Raw genomic sequence first — 23,515 nt, 5'->3', positions numbered from 1 at the left:
TGAAGTTTTTATTGAAAATAAATATACTTCTAAAATATATTAGAAGATAATACTGAAAATATTTGATCAAAAATATATAAATAAATACTAAGCTTTAAAACATTTAGCTACAATGAATTGTGTAATGTCACATCAAAGTTGTAAATAACAGTTTTGCGCTTGTCAGTAAGAAACTTTATTGTGAACGTTTTAACCGGAAGTAGGGATGTTTCTGACTGCCTTGACACTAACTGTCCTGAGCAGGAGGGCGAGGAGTGCTTCACTTTTCTCTAGTAGTCCATGGACACTTCCTTTGTTGTTGTGTCTAGTTATTAGAAAAGTGGACAGATTTTTGTTCGTCATTAAAGTATTTTCTATTGAAAGTATTTTTAAATAAGTTAACTATAACCAGCTGTGGACTACAACGCCTGGACTTTGTGAGGCTGCTAACCTCCCCGGTTTGAACGATGCCAGCGAGTGTAACGTTACTAGGATTTTATTTGCGTTTTTTTATTTTATCGACAGAAAGATGATGAAAGAGCATACGTTTTGCTTAAACCAGAAGGGGTAAGTCACGACACATGTAATTTGTCTCTTTTCCCCATGTGGTGTTATGGAATGAGTATTGATGTCTTATCACTGGTGACTAGGTTAGTGTCTCTTCAACAGCTAGCTAGCAATGCATGCGTTTATGTAAAGAAAGAGTACCCTGCTTCATTCAGCTACCAAATATAACGGGTAACTCTGCTATGTTTTCCCCAATACATGCAGGTTTATCGATATAGCGGGTGATATTTCAATCAAACTAAGTATTAAACATGACTTTGTATCAATACATCCTGCTGTTTAATTCGGCATACTTCAACAAGTTTAAACAGAGAAGTATACTCAGATCTTGTACTTAAGTCAAAAAATAAGTACCAGAATCTAGGAATACTCTGTTATAAGTAAAAGTCCTGCAATCAAAATGTTACTTGAGTTAAAGTGCAACAAGTATTATCATTAAAATATACTTCAAGGACCTAGAGTATAAGTACACATTTTGCTGATCCATTTCAGGATAATAAGTATGTATGTATGTATATATTATGTTATTAGTGTTATACAAGATGGTAAAGGTGTAGCTCATTTTAATAAGTTTGTATACTGCAGGGTAGCTTCTGAATTTACTCCAGGTACATTTTTATGTAAGTGTTGTTTATATTTCATATCATTATACAAAATATTCAAAGTAACTAAAGGTATTAAATAAATGTAGTGGAGTAAATGTACACGATTCACCTCTGAATTGGAGCGGGGTAGAAGTACAGAGTAGCAAACAATTGAAATACTCAAGTACAAGTCTCTCAAAAATTGTACCTAGGTACTGTACTTAAGTAAGTGTATTTGTTACTTTAACCACTGTTCAAGGGTAACTTGTGTCCTTTATCGACTTTGTCACCTAAACAAGTTTAACCTGGTGGTAAAGCTGTGTTAGAGTTAGCCACTTCAGTTATCCTTGCCTTTTGCTAAGGCCGAATACTAAGTAGCTCCTTATATGTCAGTGATTTAACTAATGTGTTGCAATAAGAAATCACTTTTTTAATTGCTTTAGTTTTAAAGGGAGTTTGGCAATATAATTTCTTCATAAAAAGAACAGTGAAAATGTTTCCGCCATCTGCATATAACCCTTTACTGCAGTAAAGTCATTGATTACACACTTTATACAGCAATACGAGGAATTTGGCACATTTAGAAATTGTCTACTTTTATTATTAGTTTATGAGTTTATGGAATAGTTTGGAGACATTGTCAGCACAGTGGTATCCACAACAAATGATATCATGTTAAAGTGGACTATCACTCTTTCAATGGTCCTGTCAAAATTAAAGGGTGTGTTGCTCAAAACAGTGGTGATGGATCAGTCATTTTTAGGCACTTAATCTTGGTGTGTCCTTTCTCGCTGGCATTTAGCAAACCCACATTTTCTTTTATTATAGCTTTAACTGTCACTGTTGACGGTGAACCACAGGCGTGCAACACCTCGCCTTCAACATGTTGGGTCATGCCGCGCATCGTCAGGAGGGCGTTTTGTGGTGCTTTTGAAGGCACAATTAGGTTTGATTTACCTGCCTCTGGATGAGGGGGTGCTTCAGCTTTACAGGTCCTGCATCTGGTTTCTACGTGGATGAGTCATTGAGTTTCACTAGAGTTACCTTTCTGCAGAGTTGACGGCCTAATAAAACGTCAGTGAAGTTCATTTGAACCTGCAGATTTGTCATTTAATACCACCTCATGGTGTGCCTCACCGCTTTAACCATGGGAAATGGGAAGCTGACACTGCTTGCAAATGTTACTGAAACCAGCTAGTAGCTGTTCTGGATTTACCATGTTTCAAAGACAATATTTGATTACTATCACAGGGTTTGAAATGTAGATGATCCAAACATAGCTCAAATCAGTGGTTTTCTACTGGGTGCAAATCTCTCTGCACAATAATTATGGACAGTCTGCTGATCCCTCTTCCTGCAGCTCGGGAAGTGCAACTCATGCCTTCCTGTGCAACGTACCGCACACAGACAAATATTGCAAGTGGGTCAGTTTGGGAGTGGGAGTCGCATTGTCATCACAGGGTCTGGCAATGATTGAGCAGCATTCTGGTGCATACATATATTTGATTTAGGTCAAACCAAACAAAGGCGTCACTTTCAAGACTGACTGACCGACTGTCTCTGGTTAAATGTATTCCACCAAGCCCCCCTCTTGTCGTCTCTTGTCGTCTCTGCAGGAATGCAGCTCATAGCGTTATTATGATCATGAGCTGTGCAGTGGAATTTTACCATGTCTCCCCTTCTCCGCATTTCTCCCAGCCTCGGTCCTAATGTGCAACGTGTCCAAACGGTTTGGTTCCAGCAATCCAGGAGCTGCTGTGTAAGAGCGTACAGTGCAGCATTGATGTTGGATCAGGGAATATGAGGAGGGGGGGATGCCGCTGCAGAACTTTACATCAAGTGTTTGATAGCAGACCATAGATTATAGCTCTTTAATCTAATCTAATCATAGCTCAAAGGCATAATTTAATCAGTCTGTTTTTATTTTGCGTCTGATGAAATGTACACTATTTAAAGAGCTTTTATTCCACTGCGTAGATACTGTAGGTGTGGTTAAAGCGTTTTCTATCTTTCGCTTCATTTTCAGTTGGTTCATTACCTTGAAAATCAAGTGTTTTCTTGCCTTTCAAGTTCTTTGAAACCACTTAAAAATGCACATTCCTCCCACTCATCTGAAAGACAGTTTTGCAGGATTGCTAAATTAGATTTAATTCAATCATTGGCATTTTCTATGGGCCAGCTGTGCGGATAAGGACGACGACTACAGAGTAGACAGAATTCCCCTGAGGCCAGATAATTAGGGTTGGGGCTGCTCAAGACACACAGCAGCAGAAATCTGCAGTAACCTTGTTCCTGTCACTGTCTTTCCTTATTCTCACGGGAATTGATTTTTGGAAACAGATCTTGACAGGAGCCTGTCCTTCCTGACCCTCTCTGTCCCTTCCTACAAGTAGTAGAAGGCTTCAGATGTGTGTTTTCTTTAGAAGTAACTGTCCTCCTGTGTTGCATCGGTGTCCCTTTGACCCCGCGAGGTGCTGCCTGGACTTGTTTGTAAGTACAGTGATTTATGAGTCATTTGTGTCTTCTTCTCTTCTTTTTAGGTCGTTCACAAAAGGAGATACGGGGGAAATGACACTTTGCTAGCACAGGAAGACTTCTAAAGAAATCAAGGATCAGTAACAACTCCAAACCTTGTGGCGTTCCTGCTTTTCTGGATTATTTGACCACCGATTACGTGGCTTCGCCTATCCGTCTTTGTAAAGAAATCCCTGATGCCTTCACTTGCCCCCTCTCATCATGCTGGCTCTGAGGCTGGAGCAGGGCAGGCGAGGGGGTGGTGAAGTTGACCTCCTGCAGAAAGGGGCCACTGTGGCTCGGCAGTCGGGGAGGCCCCCTACTCAGGAGCAGGGCATCAACATCAGGCAGAAGATCTCCCAGTGGGAAGGTCGCAGCCAGGATGCCGGGGTGAAGGCACATCCTCCGACTGTATCCCGAACTCTATCTGGAGAGGTCCTTAGCAACGGATTTCCCAATGAGGGATTGAGAGGGGGGCTTCAGGGGAAACCAAACCTCTCCAAATCTATGACTCTGGGATTGGATTTTCGGGAATCCCCAGCACGGGCTGAACATGTGGTCGGTAGGAAGTCAGAACCTCTGCAGAAATGTTCCACAGAATTTTCAACCACAACCCCGGGGAATAAATCACTTGTAAAACAAAGGTTTGTGTCTCCCAAAGTGGAGAGCAACACTACAGATAAACCAACCCTCATTGCCAATGGAGACCGAAAAACGGGTCGTATCTTGGATGTCGACGCAGTTTCTAAACTTCTACCTCTATCGATGGACGACCAAAATGACAACATTCCTGCTGGAAACTTCTACACATCACGGGGTTTCTGGCGTAAGCTGGAGGGGGACAGGCTGCTCTGGCAGAAAGGCCGGGACTCTACAGGTGCGGTCCAGCCTCCTCCCAAACCTCTGCGGACATTCCAGTATCAGGGATCCAAAGACAACGATGCGGTGCCATGGGACGGCAGATCCACCCACAATAACCGCTCCAGGAGTAGGAGGGTGGCCCACCCACCCAGCTTCCCACCTCCTCCATGTCCCGTGGCAAAGACCAATGGACTTTCAAGGCATACAAAGAACAGGTGAGGCACTGAAAGAGTTTTGAAAAAAAATGTATTTCTTGCAGTGCTTTATTCAATTGATGAAAACTGCTCCTGCTGAAGGAATAAGGAAACTCACTCGGCACATAAAATATTCTGCTTTAGACTGCTGCTAAAACAGATTTTATGTAATATCAGCAATGTTTTTAGAGCAATTGTGAGGAGGAGTGTAATTGTTGGCCCGGGTTCTGGGTGTGATGTCACATGATATCAGGCAGCATTGTTCTCTATTGTCTGGATGTGGCCTAGTTCCTCGGGTCCAGGGTCATCATCTGCAGGCTTGCCCACACCCTTTCAAACTCACTTTCTCTCATTCGCTGAAGGCTTAGCAAAACAAGAGATAACTTGTCACGTTTAGCTCAGGACTCATTAGGTGACGTACTGTAGTTCTTTTTAACTGTCATATCCTGATGTCGTCATAAAACACTGTTCAGGAGCCACTGACAGAATAGGATAATAAGCAAAGAGATTGAAGACAAGACTCTGAAGATAAGGGGGCCATATTATTTCAAAGTGGCCATATTATGCTCTATGGAGTTTTCACTTTCCCGTAGTGTGTTATATGGGTGCTCGAGCTTTCAGCTGCTCGGCTCCCAGACTCTGGAACTCCCTGCCACTACATATCCGACAGATTCCACAACATTCAAAACCCACCTGTTCAAACTGGTATTTTCTTTATAAACTGTAACCTGTGTCCTTCTGTAGTCCGTTTCCTGTCGTTTGTCTTGTTTTACCCCGGCTGATATTTCACTATATCCACTGTTTTAATTGTTCCCTATATTGCCCCTATGCCCTGTAAGGTGTGCTTCCGAAAGGCGCTCCCAAATAAAATGTATTATTATTATATAGATTTTTGTGCATGTAAATGGTCTGCAAATGCTAAAATCCCAAAGTACCAAAAAAAATGTCCTCCCCTATAAAGACCTTTTGAACATTAAAGCATTTTGCAGTTGAGGCACAAAGTACAATTATGAACCTGAAAATTAGCACTATTGGGCCCCTTCAACTTTTATGCAAAACTGCACTTAACTGTTCAAAAAGTTGGCTAAATATAACAAGATGATCCCCAAGTAGATTTGATCCTAAACAATCTGGCAAAACTGCACCCAATAATAAAGGTACAACGTTACCATTATACTCATTTGTATTGTTTGGTTCATTTTAATAACTTGTCTCTCACCTACAGTCCTCCTGCCATGTTTGCACACAGTTAGCAAACTTTTACAGGGCTTCTTGTTTACCAACTTCACAGGAGGCAGTTAGCTGTCATCCCTTCTTGTGCATTATGACATTCTTCCATGGGGCTAGGTGTGACATCACACTGAACCGTGAATCATGCAAGATCTGTTTCGGCAGACGTGTGCACATTTTTTACGCTAAACTGAAATCAAGTAGATGTGAAATAAAAAACGAAAACTAGCACTGAACCTTTAACCAAATCTAGACGACAGACCGTAAATCAGCTCTAATAAATAAATGTATATATTTTATTTTTTAAATGTAGTGGAGGAATGTTGACCTAATTGTAACTATAACAGACATTGTGACTTTGTCAAATGCTATCCCAGAATCCTCTTTTTCCATGCTTTGCTTTTTAAGCAAGTTTCGTACCATATGCTCAGTCATTTCCTTTCATGATAGTTGATAACACTCTCTCTGTCCTGCTGACATTTGATATCAGCATGAGGAATGTTGTGGTGTGACGTTGACTAAACACAAGACAATAGAGTGAACAATAGTACGGTGGCTATCTTTAGGACAGCAGCCAGGCCACACTTTTTCACTGCCTTCCCTTCCCACCACAGGAAGTCCTTTGAGTACGAGGATGCGTCGCGTCTGACGGTGAAGAAAGGAACGCTTGAAGGCGAGGATGGACACTCGAGCCTTTACCACGCCTTCTCTGACGACAACATTTACGAGGATATCGTTTGTAAGTGGAATTCCCATTTGATCATTAAACTGACTGTCTGGCTGTCGTGTACTTTAAACTGGCTTTGTTTAAGAACAGACAAACCAGGTCACAAAGACAGCTGGGGGCCTGTCATAGGTTGACTGAATAGTTCAGTTTTTTGCTATGTTGAGAATTTGATTGAAGATGAAATAACAGCACACAATAGAAGATACGTAAGTAACTAAGTAACCACCGCTGTTAGAAATGAGATACATTATGGTACTGCAGGGAACTTTATTTATCTGTATTTGGAGGTGCAGCAACCAGCCCCAATAATCTATTTATTATTAAAATAGTTTGGTAGTAGATTTTCTGTTGAATCGGCAACTTCCAAACTATTTTGTGAATAAATCATGCTAATGTATATCTGGTTGCAGCTTTTCACATTGGATTTTCTTTTTGTTATATCTTATATTAAACTTAATATCTTTGATAGATTAAATAAGTAAGTTTAATGCATACAAATTGTTCACAGCATCTTTATTTTTGTTACTTTTTAAAGAGGACATACTATGCTAATTTCAGGTTCATATTTGTATTTTGTGCCTGTGACATGTTTCCATGCTTTAATGTACAAAAGGGTCTTTATTGTTCTCAAACTGCCTGTTATGCAGCACCTCTGTTCACCTCTGTTGTGATTGATCAACCACTTAGAGATGTGTCAAAAATATCCCACTTCTCAGCATTTCACGTTCAAGTTGTAGAACTAGCCAATAGAAGTGCAAGGCGTTTCATGCATGGGGGGAGTGTGTCCTCTGGAGGAACCCTACAGGAAAGGAAAAACCTGAAATAAGATTAATAGGGGACCTTTTTAAGGATAACATGATGAAACTTTATTGACTAATTAATTGATAGTGTAAATGACCGTTAGTATATGAAATATATGAATTGATGCTTCCATGGGAAATATAAAGAATTCTAATGTAATGGCTCTTGTACTGTGTTTCTTGTTCAAAGCCAGTATTAGGTGTGGTGAAACTTTCCCCTGAGGTAACCTCCAGACAGCCTGTCTAACCTTTCCATCACTCTGTCATCCCCCAGGTGACGTTACCAGAGACAACCCCTATGAGGATATCAAGCTCAGTCCCATGTGTCTCCCAATTGCAAGGCCAAAGGTATTGAAAGATAATACCATTCATATCTCCTTTTCACAAGTATTTTTCATCCTTTGATAATGGGTGTATCAAATGAACCTAACCTGAAATTCTAAAGGTTAGAGAGGGAAGTATTGTTGTTTAATACCTTGTAATTATGATGACTCGGCACCTTTTGTCTTCCAGCTGCCTCCAAAACCCCAAACGTTGGAAGGCTACGCTAGCAAGGTGGATAGAAAGAGGTTCCAAACGACAACGGCCTCCAAAGCCTCAACACTTGCAGAAACTCCCAAACCAGCTGCACCCCGGCGCGCAAGCACTTCAAAAATACAGAGGACCCCTCAGGTACACGGATTTTATCATTAGGCTTTGTGTTTTGATACAATGGTTGACTACAGGTTTGAATATGAACGTATTTATTTCTAATCACAGGGCAATTTTGGATGATTTTTCCTCTTTTTTATGATGTTTAATGGGTAATATACCTTTAACTTGGGGTCTATTTTCCCTTCCCTTATTAATCCTGACACATGTTCACTGAGATGTTTTGTCTATTTATAGACAAACAAAGTAGGATGTATGTTCCTCTGTCTATTATAAATCATGTGTCATGTTGGAAAGCACAGAGGGGGCGTGACTTGTTTAGCAGGAAGTAGAGGCCACTGGAAGAAATAGATAGTGTACAGTTAGAGCATCATATTCGGTCGCTTCAAGAGACTTTGTACAGAACACATGAATTCAGACACACGACTCATGGCGGTGCGAAGACCGTGGACATGGAGGGACTTTAATGATAAGGTGCAGTACGTAAACAGAGGTCAAAGAATGTTTGAGTAGGAGGGCTCGCTGGACTCAAAATTAGTTTGAAAGTAGATTTGAAAATCACAGGTCAATCTGAGGTACCAGTACTCTCTTTTTAAACAAATGAAATGCAATTTGTTTAATTGGCTATCATGTTAGAGCTAAAAAGCCTTTGTTTTGTATTGTTTAAATGACAGCAACTCTGCGTCTTCTCAACAAATGGTTATTTTTTGATGGTATTTAAAAAATGTAAACAACACTTTCTTTGTTGACCTTTTTGTTATAACTATAAAGTTAAGAATAAATATTCTGACAGGTAAAATGTAGTTATGCTATGCTTTATGTATTTCTCTGAAAATCAAAGGTACCATTGTACCTTAAGTAGGGGTATTTAATTCCTCCCTGTGTGTTGTCTGTCTCCTTAAAGATACGTTTCAGCTTCCTGTATGTGCCGTATTGTGTGTTGAGCCATCTCTGTGCATTATTGCAGAGGGCTTAGTTGACTTGAAAATACTCAACTGTTTCAGGGCATTAACAGAAGAATGCAGGAAAGTAAGGTTATCAAAATGCCTATAATTTAATCATGCACTTAGGGGCTGTTATATCATGATTCCCTATAATCAAGATTCTATAATGGATGGGAAATGATGGGGCTGACGAGTACCTGTGTGTGTTCTACTACGCAGTACGTCAACAAGATCGAGACCATCTTTGACGACAAGCGACGGAGGAAAAGAGTGAAGAACCAGGGGGTCTCAGTGCGAGGTAACACATACCCACACACAGATGTCCAAATTTCACTCACATCACACTTCAATAAGATTAAGTCGAGCCTCGCTGGAAATACCCAGCGTTTGATGGTGCACACAAGGCCAGCTGCAGCAGGCGAAGCCGCTGATTATGAAACAAAGGCCGACTGTCTGCATCTGATTATGGCTTCTCAAGTTTGTTCCATTCCTCTCACTAATCCCTCCGTCCTCTAATTCATGTCAACAGAGGAGACGAGTGGGACAGAGAGCGACCCGGAGGACAACAGTAAAGGTACCATCAAGGGTTAATCTCAGTATTTTTGATTGACTCTCCCAAGTATAGACAAAGGAAACCCAGAACCATTCATAGCGTCTGTTCTTTTTCTCCAGGGAAGTCATTATTATATGAGTGCCAGTCAACGCTATACACTATTTCTGTCCAATCAAACGCATACAAGTTCAATTGGACTGCAATTCACCTTATCATACTTGATAAGCACATATATAAAAAAGCTGAAACAAGTCATTTATCAATAACAAAATGCCAAGTGCTGTCTTGATTTAGCCCCTTTTGAAAAATGTAATATGTGTCTCTTTTTTATAGTGTACAGCCATGCTCTGAAAGGCTGTACTTTAGCAGAGGTGCTTTTATCTACATCCCAGCGTTGGCATGTTGACATGTTGGAAAATAGAGCTGCATCAATTTGTTGATGTTGTTTTGATAATCAATTCAAATAAGAGTAATCTCTCATGTCAGACAATGCTGTTTTTCAGCCTCTCAAAAATGTAGATTTCATTATTTTCTCTGTTTAACCAAATGTTTATCTGAATAACTTTGACTGAAATTATTATCATCAGTTTGTCAGGTATTTGGCCATAAACCAAATTTTTGGAAAGAATGAAACTTCAACCTCATAATTTAATTCTGTTGTTATGTTGTTATCAGTCTGTAGCAGATTTTATGATTATATATCTAATACAATATTTGTGAAAAGTAGTCGACTTACCAACAATACCATCTATAAAGCCAAGCAACGGTTTCCTCTGTAAAGCCTACTCAGAAAATCCAATTGAACATAGGTCAATCATCTTTTTGCAAGAGGTAACAATGAAGTTTATGGGAAATATTGTTTAAACTTTGAGAAAGTCGAATAATACCTCTGCTCTAGGAAATAGACAATCATCCATGGCCATTGTTTTGGACACTGTGTAATCTGGGTTAACTTCACAAACACACTGTATGTTGATATTTAGCATGCCTCATACTTCTCTATTGTGCTGGGTGGGATCTGTCCCAGAACAAGCATTTAGCATATTAGTCTCTCTGTGTGGTGTCCAGCAGGCTCCAGGAGATCAGTTTACATCCAGTCTACACTGAAGCGTCGGCCAGGCTACCGCACCCTGGAGAGAGACCTGATCCAGCTGCAGCAGCAGCAGCTTTTCCAGATCTTTGTGGTGGTGTCGCTGAGAAAAGGCTCCCCAGGAAACACATACTCCCCCGTAATCACGCAGCAGTTCCCTAAACTGGTAAGAGGAAGCTTTTAACATAACCACATCATTGTTTAGGCACAGGACATAACTGTACTTTGATCAGTGTTTAAATAGGACGCATTAAGGTCGTTTTCAGGTTCATAATTTTATTTAGTGTCTCTATTGTAACATGTCTCCGTGCTTTAATGTTCAAAGAGCTCTTTATTTTTCTCATACTGCCTGTGCTGCATTACATTGCATTACATTATTACATTGCATTTAGCTGACGCTTTTATCCAAAGCGACTTACAATAAGTGCATTCGACCAGGAAGATACAACCTTTAAGAAAACAGAATCATATAAGTACATCAGGTTTCATAGAGCCAAACATTTCAAGTGCTACTCAACTGGCATTTAGAAAGCCAGCCCTTTATTAGTATATAAGTGCTTTGTTAGTAATTCTATCGCTCGAAGTGGAGTGTAAAGAGATGAGTTTTCAGTTTGCGTCGGAAGATGTGTAAGCTATCTGCTGTCCTGATTTCAATGGGGAGCTCATTCCACCATTTTGGAGCCAGGATAGCAAACCCGCTGCAGCGCCTCTTTTCACCCTCTGTCTGAAACCAGAGCCCAGTCTGCTCTGATTGGTTAGAACGCCGGTTCTGTTGTGATTGGTCAACCGCTTAGAGATGTCCCACCCCTTAGCCTGGCACGTACAATGTGTTAGAGCGCTAGCCAAAGCAAATGCGATTGTTATGTAGTGATGTCACTATGTTACTGAAGTAAACAAAGGAGTCAAATGGAGGCTTTAAGGCAGGGGGGAGTGTGTGGGAGAGAAACTCCCTCTGGAGGGAACTTGCAGACCATTTACATTACATTACGTTTAGCTGACGCTTTTATCCAAAGCGACTTACAATAAGTACATTCAACCAAGAAGATACAACCTTGAAGAAAACAGAATCATATAAGTACATCAGGTTTCATAGAGCCAAACATTTCAAGTGCTACTCAACTGGCTTTAGATAAGCCAGTCCTTTATTAGTATATAAGTGCTTTTTTAGTAATTCTATCGCTTGAAGTGGAGTCAAAAGAGATGAGTTTTCAGTTTGCGTCGGAAGATGAGCGAGCTATCTGCTTTCCTGATTTCAATGGGGAGCTCATTCCACCATTTTGGAGCCAGGATAGCAAACCCACGTGTTTTTGCTGATGGGAACTTGGGTCCCCCTCGCAGTGCGGGTGCAGCGAGCTGTTCGGCTGATGCAGAGCGGAGTGCACGTGCTGGGGTGTACAGTTTAACCATGTCCTGGATGTAAGAAGGGCCAGATCCATTCGCAGCATGGTACGCAAGTACCATTGTCTTGAAGTGGATTCTAGCAGTTACTGGAAGCCAGTGAAGGGAGCGGAGGAGCGGCGTGGTGTGGGAAAATTTAGGAAGGTTGAAGACCAGACGAGCCGCTGCATTCTGGATGAGCTGCAGAGGTCGGATGGCACATGCAGGTAGACCAGCCAGGAGGGAGTTGCAGTAGTCTAGGCGTGAGATGACGAGAGCCTGGACCAGAACCTGCGTCGCTTTCTGGGTCAGGTGGGGACGTATCCTGCATTTACATGCACATAAACCTTTATAACACACTAAAGGAAAGGGAAAACCCCAAAGAGCATCATAGGGCCTCTTTAAACTGAATGCTATACTAAGTGTAGTGTTTTTCTATATTCGTTCTAAACCATCGCCTATTCTCATGTTAGATTGTGGCCATTTTTAGAAAAGGTTTCCAGGCACCTGTATGTGAAGATACTAATTGTTGTTTGGTGGTGATTTTTAATCAATGTAAAATAATAATAACAAGTCAACCGTGCATACGTCATTTTCAATACTTTAGACTTATTAAGATATCTTCTGTTATTTTAAATTCTATACAATATAATTTCTGTTGTTATAATGCAATGGAATGAGCTCTGATCTCACCGGGGTCCTCCTGAAGCTACTTCAGAGAGTTCCTCTATATAGACCCTCCAGAAAAACGCGGGCTAAATTCCTTGATTATGCGATTAAACATGCAGGGTTTTTATGTGATTTTATGCGGTGAAATTGCGGAAAGTTGCGAAAAAGAATAGATTTTTTTTTAAATATTGGGCTGTCTTATTTATTCTCTCTCACACAAAACCTGCCACTAACGTTAAACCCCTTTACTATTCAATCAAACACATTCAATGTTTATTTATTGTAAAAGCAATTGGGCTATGTTAATCACACACACACACACACACACACACGCACACGCACACGCACACGCACACGCACACGCACGCACACACACACACTTTTCCGCCTCATTCTGTTTTCATTTACTCGTTCGTTATCTGACCAGCTTCAATCTTGTAGGCTACTCACTTCGTTTCTTGTAGCCCTCGAAAGGGTTTTGGAGGTTGATCCCTCGGTGAACGTGAGTTGAATGGCTTTCTTGTCCGCAGCAGCAGAAAGCATTTTCGAATGTTTGAATGAATCAAAGTGGGTCGTCACCGTCGACTTTCTCTTAGACTTATGCTCCAACACACAGTTGCAAGGGGTGCAGAATAGTTTCCCCCCACTTTCGTGAAAGACATCGGGGTACTGCTTTGCCCGGTCTTTAGCAGAAATGTTCGTCGGTAAATGAGATGGATCAGATTTTTTCATCTTGATGTTTTCTCTCTCTTGTGTGAGTTCCACACGTTCACTCTACGGTGTTGTTTACCTTCTGTGATGCGCGAGCTGATGACGTCACGTCATCATCATTACTACTTCACGTCAAGAAGAGTTAACTTTTTTTTTTCTCAACTTTGTGTGGAAAAATGTGGGGATTATGCGGCCTTTTGATAAATATGCCGCCTTTTAAAAATCTGCGCCATTTTGCTGATTATGCGGTAAATTCTGCGATCGCAGGATCGCATTTTTCTGGAGGGTCTATCTATAGAACCACTGCTGTAACTGGAGTGCCTCTGTTTCAGTTTGAGAAGTCGTCGCGGATCTCCAGAGAGGCGGAGGACCAGCTGAAGGTCATTCCCCAGTTCTGCTTCCCCGACTCTCAGGACTGGAAGCCCTCCTCAAACACTCCAAGGTCAGCACATGCAGTACAGTCATACTTTTAATTGCATGCTAGGTGTACACAGAAGTAATCATCCCTAAGGCACCATGGTAACATGATACTGTCTTTTCATCTTTCATCATTTCCTTTATGTCTGCTTTTGTTGTCATTACACACACACCTTTCATGTGCTCTAATAAATGTTGTCTAACTTTTCTTTCCTGTACACTATTTAGATAAGATCAAGCATTGTAATTAACACTTGTTTTATGTTTAATACCCCCATTTCCTTCTTTCTTATTTATATCCTCAGCTGTGGCCCTGATGTTGCAACAGCTGAAATTCCCCACAGTGATAATTAAAATTTCAACCGAGTGAATTCAATCTCTAAGTGCTACGGGGCAGTGTGCATTCTTATTTTATTTTCTGTTTCACTACGGGGATCATTGTTGCAATGTGGGTTATGATGTCAACTTACACTACCTTCCTGTAATTAAAACACTTTTTATTTGGTAGTGCAAACAAATAAAAGAACACCTACCACGCACCATTTATCTAGTTTCTGCATGCCTATTTCTATTTCATTATTTGTTATCAACTTGTTCCCAAAGATGTTTTCTCAATCTCTTTTTTTGGCTTTTACATAAGGAAATACAGACGTTTTAACATTAGTGATGTTTTTTATTTTTTATTTTGGGAACCAGTGCCTTTATTGAAGTGACAGTGGAGAAAGGAGGGACAGTAGGAGTGACATGCGGTGAAAACTGCATTTTTTTAAGCAGTTATAAGTCATATAAAATCCTTTAAACGTCATTTCCTGTGTTTTGATCGAATTGTTTGTAATGTTGTTCACAGTGAGACCTTCTCCTTTGTCCTGACCTCAGAGGATGGCAGCCGCTGGTTCTGTTACTGCCGGAAGATCTTGGTGAGTGGCTGTGTTAACATTTCAATCTGAACCATTGGATCCGTAGCTCTGTGTGTGACGACATGGCAGCCGGCCACATGCTTACTCCAGCTCTCTGTACATCTGATTCACACACCATAAACCACTTCTGAATCAATGACACAAGGCCAGAAGAATGTCATCTTTTCCCCTTTCTTTGCCCCACAACGAGAGCTGCTTGTAGGTCTTTTCAAGACACTTTTCGAAACACTTCTTTAGATTAACATGCTGTGTATCTGCCTTTCTTCTTTTAATGTTGCTTCATGTTTGTTTATATCCTAATGATCATACTGTGGTTGTCTTGTTGAGCTCTCTGTAACTATGTTTTCTTTTGCTTATTCAATCTTTAGTGCAGACTAACATGAAGAGTTCTGTTTGTTTTGTTGGCAGATAAGCTCACTGCTACTATCATAAAAGTTTAGACTTTAAACTCTTTGTTTATCCAACACAAGGTTATCGCTATTAAACGTATTATATGGGCTTTTCATAAGAACCTGACTGTAATTCATGATGTAGTAATCGATGTTTTTGCAATTGAACACCCTTACAATTTCCTTATACACCGCTGTCGACATAGAGACAGCTGTGACATTTAATTTGCATTTGTTATGAATTCTTTACTTATGATAATGCAACAAGACAGAGCAAGCCTGTATTACTTACTATTCCCTAGAGGCTGCTGAGCACTGTTAGTGTTACTTCAGCAACAAGGCAAGTTTTCTGTCAATCAGGAAAGTTCAGTAAATCACAGAGACTCAAGGGAGAGAAGCCTGAGGGCATCAGGAAACAGAAAACATGTTCTGAGTTAAATATAATCCACCATCACCAAAATTAACTTAGTCTTTAAAGCCTCACACACTTGTCCCTGGGGATGATACGGGAATATGACACAGTCATGAACAGCTGTCAAATGTGCAGAGTGGGACAAGTCAGTGTAGCATCAAAACGAAACAATTATTTTAAGGTAAAATAGACAGGGTTCTTTAATGTTAACATATTGTTTACTTTTTAAAGATTACTTTGGCCAAGTACCAGTACATGGGCCGCCAGTCCTCCAATGAAGCTCTATGGCGGCCCTAGTGCTAATATATTCGACGTGTTTAGCATATTTATCCTATCTGCTACTTGCTTTCTGACATGAAACTGTTTGTATCGTTCAGCCCATTGGAAAAGGGAAGAGGCTTCCCGAAGTGCACTGTATCGTCAGCAAACTGGGCTGCTTCAACCTCTTTGCAAAGGTAATGCTACTATAAAGGAAGCTTTTGTTGGGAGATGAAAAGGAGCTGCCTTTGCTAAAGTTCAATGGGACCCCTCTAGAAGTGTGTGTGAAAGCTGCTACCTTGAAACTCCTTGTATGTATGAGGATGGAATGACGTTAACCTAGAAGATAATCCTGAGCAATCCCTGGGTGTGCGTGATATTCTATACATGCAGCTGGGTCACACCCATTTTTACAGTTGGCCGGGTTTTATTTGCAAACAGTAAGTGTGGATTAGCAAGGAGGAAAACATCTGCGCCACTGTGTGTTTAATCTGCTCTCAGGATAGTCAGTGTTTGTCTTTCTGTCTGTTCAGATTTTGGAAGAGGTGGAGAGGCGCAGGGAAATCTCCCCAGCGCTGGTTTACCCATTTATGCGCAGCGTAATGGAGGCCCCCTTTCCAGCCCCCGGGCGCACAGTCACCATCAAGAGCTTCCTGCCTGGCTCAGGGAATGAGGTAACCCTGAAACCAAAATGGGAAACGTTGATTAGTGTTTTTGCTCTTCCTAACCACTTCTTTCTGCAGACTCACAATGACTCAGAATGGGAGGTTTTTTGTGCAAACAATAGGGGTAGCAATTACGGCTTTGAAAGGTTCATGTTGGGACAGATTTATATATATTAACAGACAACAATCATCAATGTAGTCATTACTGTTTGCAAATTCTAAATAAGTCAAGTAATGAACATCTTCAGGAGTTCAGAGGAAGTGCTGCAGAATCACTGCTTTCTTCTCTTTCAGCAGTTAGGGGGTTATTAAAGGGATAGTTTGTGAGCGGGGTGGTATGAGGTACATAAAGTAAGGGTTACTTTAAAAATGTGCTCTGTACAATTACATGTTAAAAAATGTAATCAGTAACATCATCTAAGCAGCAAAATATAAAGTAATGTAACCTGATTACTTTCTATTACTTTTGGATTACCTCAATATCAAATGCAATGCAATATCAAATAAATATAAAATAAGATGTTTTTAATTTAAGTGGATTACAACAGAACAATGAAACCTTAGTAAAGAAGAAACAAAGATGTCATTTTATATTAGAGGCATACGGAAAGAATAGTTTACAAATGCTTTTAAATTGAAGGCAAAGTATTTTTGTGTCCACCTAATGTACTTATATAAAGATATTTCAAATAAAGAAGAATGAAAGTAGTCTTTATTAAAAACAAAAACAAAATCCAGGCACTAGGTCTACCTCTATAATATTTCAATCTTTATTTTAAAATGTGTTGTAACATTGTAAAACCACTAGTCATTTTCGGGTCCTTTTTAAAAAATAACAAAGTATGATAATCTGATAGCGTCTTTTTTTGTGCAACTCTAAGGGAATACAGTTAGCGCTTTCTGTGTCCTGATTAGTTACTCCCCAGTAGATGAGTGCCAGAAAGCAAAAAGGCCTAAAAAGACCACCTAAAACATGTAATATCAGTAATACCTTTGCTTTGCCGACAAGGGGGAACTGAAGTCATTATGTATGCTCTCTTCAAAGCCAGACTCCTTTGACAAAAACAATCATTCAAACTTGGGAATACATGAGCTGCTGGCCTACCGCTCGACTGTTTAGTTTGTCTATGGTATTTTGTGACTTATCTGACTAACCCTTTTCGCCCACTTTGAAGAGAGCATTGATTACAGCTTCTGGTTTAATATATTGTTCACTGTTTTTTTTGTGATTATAGAAGACATATTATGCTCATTTTCAGGATGAATAATTGTATATAGTGCCTCTACTGTGACATCTTTACATGCTTTAATGTTCAGAAAGGTCTTTATTTCTCTCGACTGCTTTTCCCCCTCTGTCTGAAACACTTCAGTGCTTCAAAACTGCAACCTTGATGTTTGTAAAGAGTCTGTTTTGCCAATTGTAATTACTTCATCAAGCAGTTAGTGTACAACAACTACATGTCATAACACGGCATTTCCACTCATTCTGTGCTCTTGTTGCTCGTGCAGGTTCTTACTCTGTGTCGCCCAGTGGACTCCAGGCTGGAGCACGTTGACTTCGACAGCCTGCTGCAGTGCCTCAGTGTAGGGAACCTCCTGCAGGTGTTTGCCTCCCTTCTGCTGGAGAGGAGGGTCATCTTCATCGCTGACAAACTCAGGTACAGCTGCAGAGCCACATCGATACATACTCAATATAGAAGGATGTCATAGAGTACTGACACAGAGTTTTATTATTAGATTAGATTAGACTCTCCCTTGATGCGTGGCAGCTATACAATACTTGATTACATCACACAGACCTTGCACTAGTGTCAGTTATCTGTGTGTATCTTGGCCTCAATAAGCTAAGCTGTGGCAAAGTCCCAAAGGCAAGTTAAGTCAGGTTTATTTGTACAGCCCAATATCCCTTACAGTGTCCCAGTGGGCTCTACAGGGCTACACAAAAACAAAGTGCTGACTCACCCCAGGCTTATTGAGCAGGACCTTTCTCAGTTAAGTATAAAAACATAAAGCTTGTTTCATTATTTATCATAAAGGTTAAATAAAAACACATATATACGACACAAAATGTATCAGTTGTGAATGATATAAACGATGATCTTTTGCATATCTGCCAACATGTCTGCTGATACTGATAACAAGCCAATATCAGTATATTACATTACATTACATTTAGCTGACGCTTTTATCCAAAGCGACTTAATAATAATAATAAGTACATTCGACCAGGAAGATACAACCTTGAAGAAAACAGAATCATATAAGTACATCAGGTTTCATAGAGCCAAACATTTCAAGTGCTACTCAACTGGCTTTAGATAAGCCAGTCCTTTATTAGTATAAAAGTGCTCTGTTAGCAGTTCTTTGTTACTTATTCTATCGCTCGAAGTGGAGTCGAAAGAGATGAGTTTTCAGTCTGCGCCGGAAGACGTGCAAGCTGTCTGCTGTCCTGATTTCAATTTGATTTCATTCAAACAAGCACTGCAGGAATATCAACACTGTGCTTGGATTAAGACTTAAAAGATTGCGATGGAGTCGGCATGTCATGTTCTACAGAGTGGTTTAAAACTGACTGTAGTTATTAGAAATAGGATTATCTAGGAGTTGATTGTATAATAAATGTTCACAGGTTTTAAGAGGAGATATAGATGTTAAATTGGTTTTAAGTTATTTATAAAGGGAGTATAAATACCGTCAAAGACCATAAGGGCAGATCTGTTGCATTTTTAAGGACTCTTTGAAAACACAAGTGCTGTTTGCTGAAAACTCTTTTAATATACGGTGGAAAAAAATCATAATGGTGTGACCAGGCTATTTTTAGGCGGCTACGATTGAAATCTTTGTGTCATATGATCAATGTGGAAACTGAATGGTGTTTTTGTGGCTTCATCTTTGCTGTCCTCCCTGTTCCCTGCAGTGTGTTGTCCCGGTGTAGCCACGCAGTGCTGGCGCTGCTGTACCCCTTCACCTGGCAGCACACCTTCGTGCCCGTGCTACCGGCCAGCATGCTGGACATCAGCTGCTCCCCCACCCCATTCCTCATCGGGGTGCTGGCCCCCTGCCTGCCTGAGCTGCTGGAGCTGCCCATAGAGGAGGTCAGTCAGAGGGGAAATCATTGAAGAGAGTATTAAGCTCCATCTCTTGGCTGTCCTTTTACTACATTTTGTGAATGAATCTCTACTTCTTCTGGGTGTAGTAATTAGAAACACCCTGAAGAGACTAGCTAATTCACCCTACCTTTTTATAACTGCAAGCCATGGCTTTGTATGACTATTGCGAAACAGTAAGCTCTCGCCGTCATTAACTGTCATTCTTCTTGTTGCTGTCTCCCCAGGTGCTCATTGTGGATCTGTGTGCTGACAAGTTTGTCATTCAGGTGTGTACACATAGCATTATGTCGAGGGAATGGTAGGTGTGGTCCCGTTCGGGAAACAGGGCTTTGCCTACACTTGTTCCCTGTGTGCATGTGGAATGTTTTCAGGGTGACAGAGAGAAAACCGTGTTACACCCAAACAAGCACTGCAGGCATAAAAAGTAATAAAATGTCTCTGCAGACTCTCAACAGTAATCACTCAGTCTACTAAATGTATGATAAACACATTTGTTTTGTTTATATTTAAGTCTCTCCTATTTAATTACATTTAATCCCTCAATCTCTTTCAACTAAGAGCTAATAGGAAATGCATTGCCACTTTAATATTAGCTGTGTGTTATACAGAACTTATTGTAATACTGCTATTAGCAAAATGCAGCATATCATTGATGGAAAAGTATGAATAAAGGGATGGAGATTATTTCAAATACACAGTGTAGCCTTTGGAGATGGTATATGATGGACTGTGAAGCACTTTGTTATTTTAGCACAAAACATCATTCCTAAACACATGTACAGCTGTTCATTCATTTGAGCAACATCTTCAATGGGAAAACCAGCACTTGTATTAATTCAGAAGTACATAGTCATTTGATTTGATTGAAGTCACAAAGAAAGAAAAAACTGACCAAATCTGTTACTGATGTATTTTCATAATCACACATCATGCATCAGCAGGCCTAGCAGCAATAATAAAGTAATTACAAAAAAGCAATTACTTTAGTGTACAAAGGCTAAAGATATCATAAGGTATGTTGTGACAATGTGCGGCAGAGTTGAATTGTTTGATTGTAAAAGGTATTTTGTGGCTGTGGCTGCTGCTGACCTCTGCTGTGCTATGACAGCTGGGAGATGAGGACTGCATCCTGCCTAACAAACTGCAGGCGGCGCTGCAGCAGATCCTGGAGCAGCGGGACGATATCCTGAGCCAGGAGGACGGAGACAATCGTGGAGGTTAGTATACACAGATATTACATGTTCCAAACAGGTCTGTCAGCTTTTTAAGTGTTACTTAAGTTAAGCCCTTACTGTTGCAATATCATCATCAATTTTAGCACCACAATGACGTTTAAATAGTAAGTCATAATGTTCCTAAATGTGTCGGTCTAAAGAGGCCCTATTATGCTTTTTAGGTTTTTTCCCTTTAGTGTATTATATGGGTTTTTTGCATGTAAATGGTCTGCAAAGGCTAAAATCTCCAAAGTTCCCTCCAGAGGGATTTTCTCACACACCAACACCCACCCTGAACCTGAAAATGAACATAGTAGGGACCCTTTAAGAAATTAATGAAACAAATGTCAGTTATATTGGAAAACTAGGGTACAAGTCTTTTGTTTTTGAGTCCTGTTGACCCTTTTCTCTTCATCAAATATGGCCGTCCAGGTCAGCAGGCTGATCTGAGCTCTCTGCTGTCGGAGGGTTTTGTCCGGTTGTTCGTGGAGCTGGTGGGCCACTACCCTCTGCACATGGTGGAGTCCTCCAGCGGGAGCACGGAGTTCCAGCGCGACGGCTTCCGCAAGTCCCACCCGTCCCGTGGAGTGCGGCAGTTCCTGCAGTTCTTCATGGACACGCAGATGTTTGCCGGCTTCATTCAGGACAAAGAGCTGCGCAAGGGAGGAGGAAGAGGTAACTGTGTTGGGTTGCTTTGTTTTTGTAACCCATGTGTACCCAAAGGCTCAACATGATATGAGAAGGAAAAATGTCACAACATTTGTTGTGATTGGTCTAAAGTCTTCAAATCTGGTGGGGACTTACTTTCAGCAAGTATTTAGCCATATCACTTTGACATTGTAAGATCACAGAGAAAATCACACTTTATTCACTAGTCAAAATATGGATTTTCTGCTAAATTTAATTTAAAACATCAACATCTTTACGAATTCATAGATACTGCTCATTACTTCTCATACCAAGAAAACCAAAAAAATGAACTCACTTGAAAGTGAATAGAAGGAATAAGCTGTTTACTCCCTGACATTAGATGTCATTGCTGCCTAAGATGTCCCTACCTTTTAAGTCCCCATAATGCTGAGACAAGTCATTCAAAGAAAGTAGTTTGAAGTATAGCGTGGACCCCTCCTAGAGTGTCTGAATAAGTCAGACATTTCCACATAATAAGATAATGTTATTGAATAAAAAAAGATTGGTTGTGCTTAATTCAATCATACCAAACCAGACATGTGACTTAAATTAAATCAGTCACATGTCTGAAATAAACGCAAGGAATGAGAGAAACAGGGCAAAGAGAATTAACTTTGCACGCAAACACCACAACAATAAACCATGCAGCATTTGGGGAGAATTTAAACTATGTTCATTTTAATTTGAATATTGAATTGTGTAAACATTCCGTCTTGGTGGCTCAACACTTGAAACTCTGTTCCAGGTCTCTTTGAGGTCCGAGTGGCCGAGTATCTGGATTCTTACCCCGAGCCGGAGCCAAGTGGTGTGAACAAATTTCTTAAAGGACTAGGTAAGTGTTGCTCTTTCATCAAATGTTCACTTTTTAATGTTAAGTCTCAAAAGCTAATTGTTTTTATCTTATTTTAGGGAACAAGATGAAGCTCCTCCAAATTAAATGAACACACAGCAGCACTCTGGCTTTGAATGAAAGCCTTACAAACAGAACACTTGTTGCTCCTGGACTTGCTGAGGAAATGAATGTGGATGTCGAGATGCGTATGAGACGGTGAAGAGTTCGAGAAAGAGAGGTTCATCTCAAAGCCATGTATGCATGTTTGCAAGCAGTGCACTTTTTATTGGACAAAAACTGGAAAAGATATTTCTTTTTTTGTTATGAAACCTTGAGGCTAAGGCAGATTCAACTCTACTGCCCAATGTGTGCATTTTACAGTCAATGCAACTTAATGTGTGAACTGCAATCTTGTAAGTACTTTACATTTTAAAATACTTTGCATCTTTCCAACCTGATGCATGTTTTTATACTGTACATTTTAATGTAAAATTCCATAATCCATGTTGCATTCCCTTCAGCACAAACCTGTTTACTTCAATTTGTTTGCATTTCAGATCAAGTTCATATAGTTTATTGACTCTGATCAGAACATTTCAAAGTGTCATCACTCCTCATTAATCACAATGAATATTTACATTTTGATGAGTTTGATGAATTTGTCTGTCTCTGACCTTCTCCTTGTTAACTGGAGTTGTAAATATTTTCTTTACATTTTGCACAATGTTGAGAACAAGTGTACAGCATTTGGAATATTTTTGTATGAAATCGTGATGTCCGACTTTGAATAAATGGAACACCTTGGACAGCATAATGACTGACTATGGTATTTATTATGCTAATTAGGGATGCACCGAATATTCGGCCGCCGAAAATTATCGGCCGAAAATGGTTAAAAAGGCCCTTTCGGCTTTCGGCCGAAAAAAAATCACCGAATGTCAGAGAACAGGGTTACGTTGGTAAGCCAACGTGTTGTTGTGATGACGTAATCAAAACGCGGCGACAAGCACGGCGCGCGACCATGTTCACGGCTGGCTCACAGCCAACATGTCTGCCGCTTGGAGATATTTAAAAATATCAGAGAAAGAGGCGGGGATTGCGATTTGTAAAACGTGTTCAGCTGACATTTCTCGAGGGGGTGTAACTTAAGGTGACCAGAT

The 23,515-nt window shown here is 40.3% G+C and overlaps 1 protein-coding gene across 2 annotated transcripts; it reads left to right on the top strand.

Annotated features, from left to right (window-relative positions):
* Nucleotides 1-217: 217 nt before the first annotated feature.
* On the top strand, nucleotides 218-23,169 carry dennd2c (DENN/MADD domain containing 2C). Of its 2 annotated transcripts, none has more exons than XM_079675425.1 (19): nucleotides 218-546; nucleotides 3,671-4,720; nucleotides 6,544-6,668; nucleotides 7,731-7,804; nucleotides 7,970-8,128; nucleotides 9,271-9,349; nucleotides 9,581-9,625; nucleotides 10,676-10,860; nucleotides 13,784-13,893; nucleotides 14,716-14,785; nucleotides 15,964-16,041; nucleotides 16,378-16,518; nucleotides 18,019-18,167; nucleotides 19,427-19,604; nucleotides 19,844-19,885; nucleotides 20,728-20,836; nucleotides 21,266-21,508; nucleotides 22,269-22,355; nucleotides 22,433-23,169. In XM_079675425.1, exons 2-19 carry the CDS (start codon nucleotides 3,867-3,869, stop codon nucleotides 22,462-22,464), a joined length of 2,760 nt encoding a protein of 919 aa, XP_079531551.1. In that variant the 5' UTR covers nucleotides 218-546; nucleotides 3,671-3,866; the 3' UTR covers nucleotides 22,465-23,169. The 2 variants fall into 2 exon arrangements, with proteins under 2 accessions (XP_079531551.1, XP_079531550.1); XM_079675424.1 differs by having other exon boundaries at nucleotides 219-546; nucleotides 10,673-10,860.
* The last annotated feature ends 346 nt before the right edge of the window (nucleotides 23,170-23,515 follow it).

Source organism: Notothenia rossii, assembly GCF_949606895.1.
Source record: "Notothenia rossii genome assembly, chromosome: 4".
Classification (NCBI taxonomy): Eukaryota; Metazoa; Chordata; class Actinopteri; order Perciformes; family Nototheniidae; genus Notothenia; species Notothenia rossii.
This window is presented reverse-complemented; position numbering and strand designations above follow the sequence as displayed.

Excerpts from the sequence above, each read along its gene's own strand:
- dennd2c (XM_079675424.1), top strand. The coding sequence starts at position 3,867 with ATGCTGGCTCTGAGGCTGGAGCAGGGCAGGCGAGGGGGTGGTGAAGTT. Across the intron at positions 7,805-7,969 it reads TCCCAATTGCAAGGCCAAAG|CTGCCTCCAAAACCCCAAAC; the intron begins GTATTGAAAGAT and ends TTTGTCTTCCAG. Across the intron at positions 8,129-9,270 it reads AAATACAGAGGACCCCTCAG|TACGTCAACAAGATCGAGAC; the intron begins GTACACGGATTT and ends TCTACTACGCAG.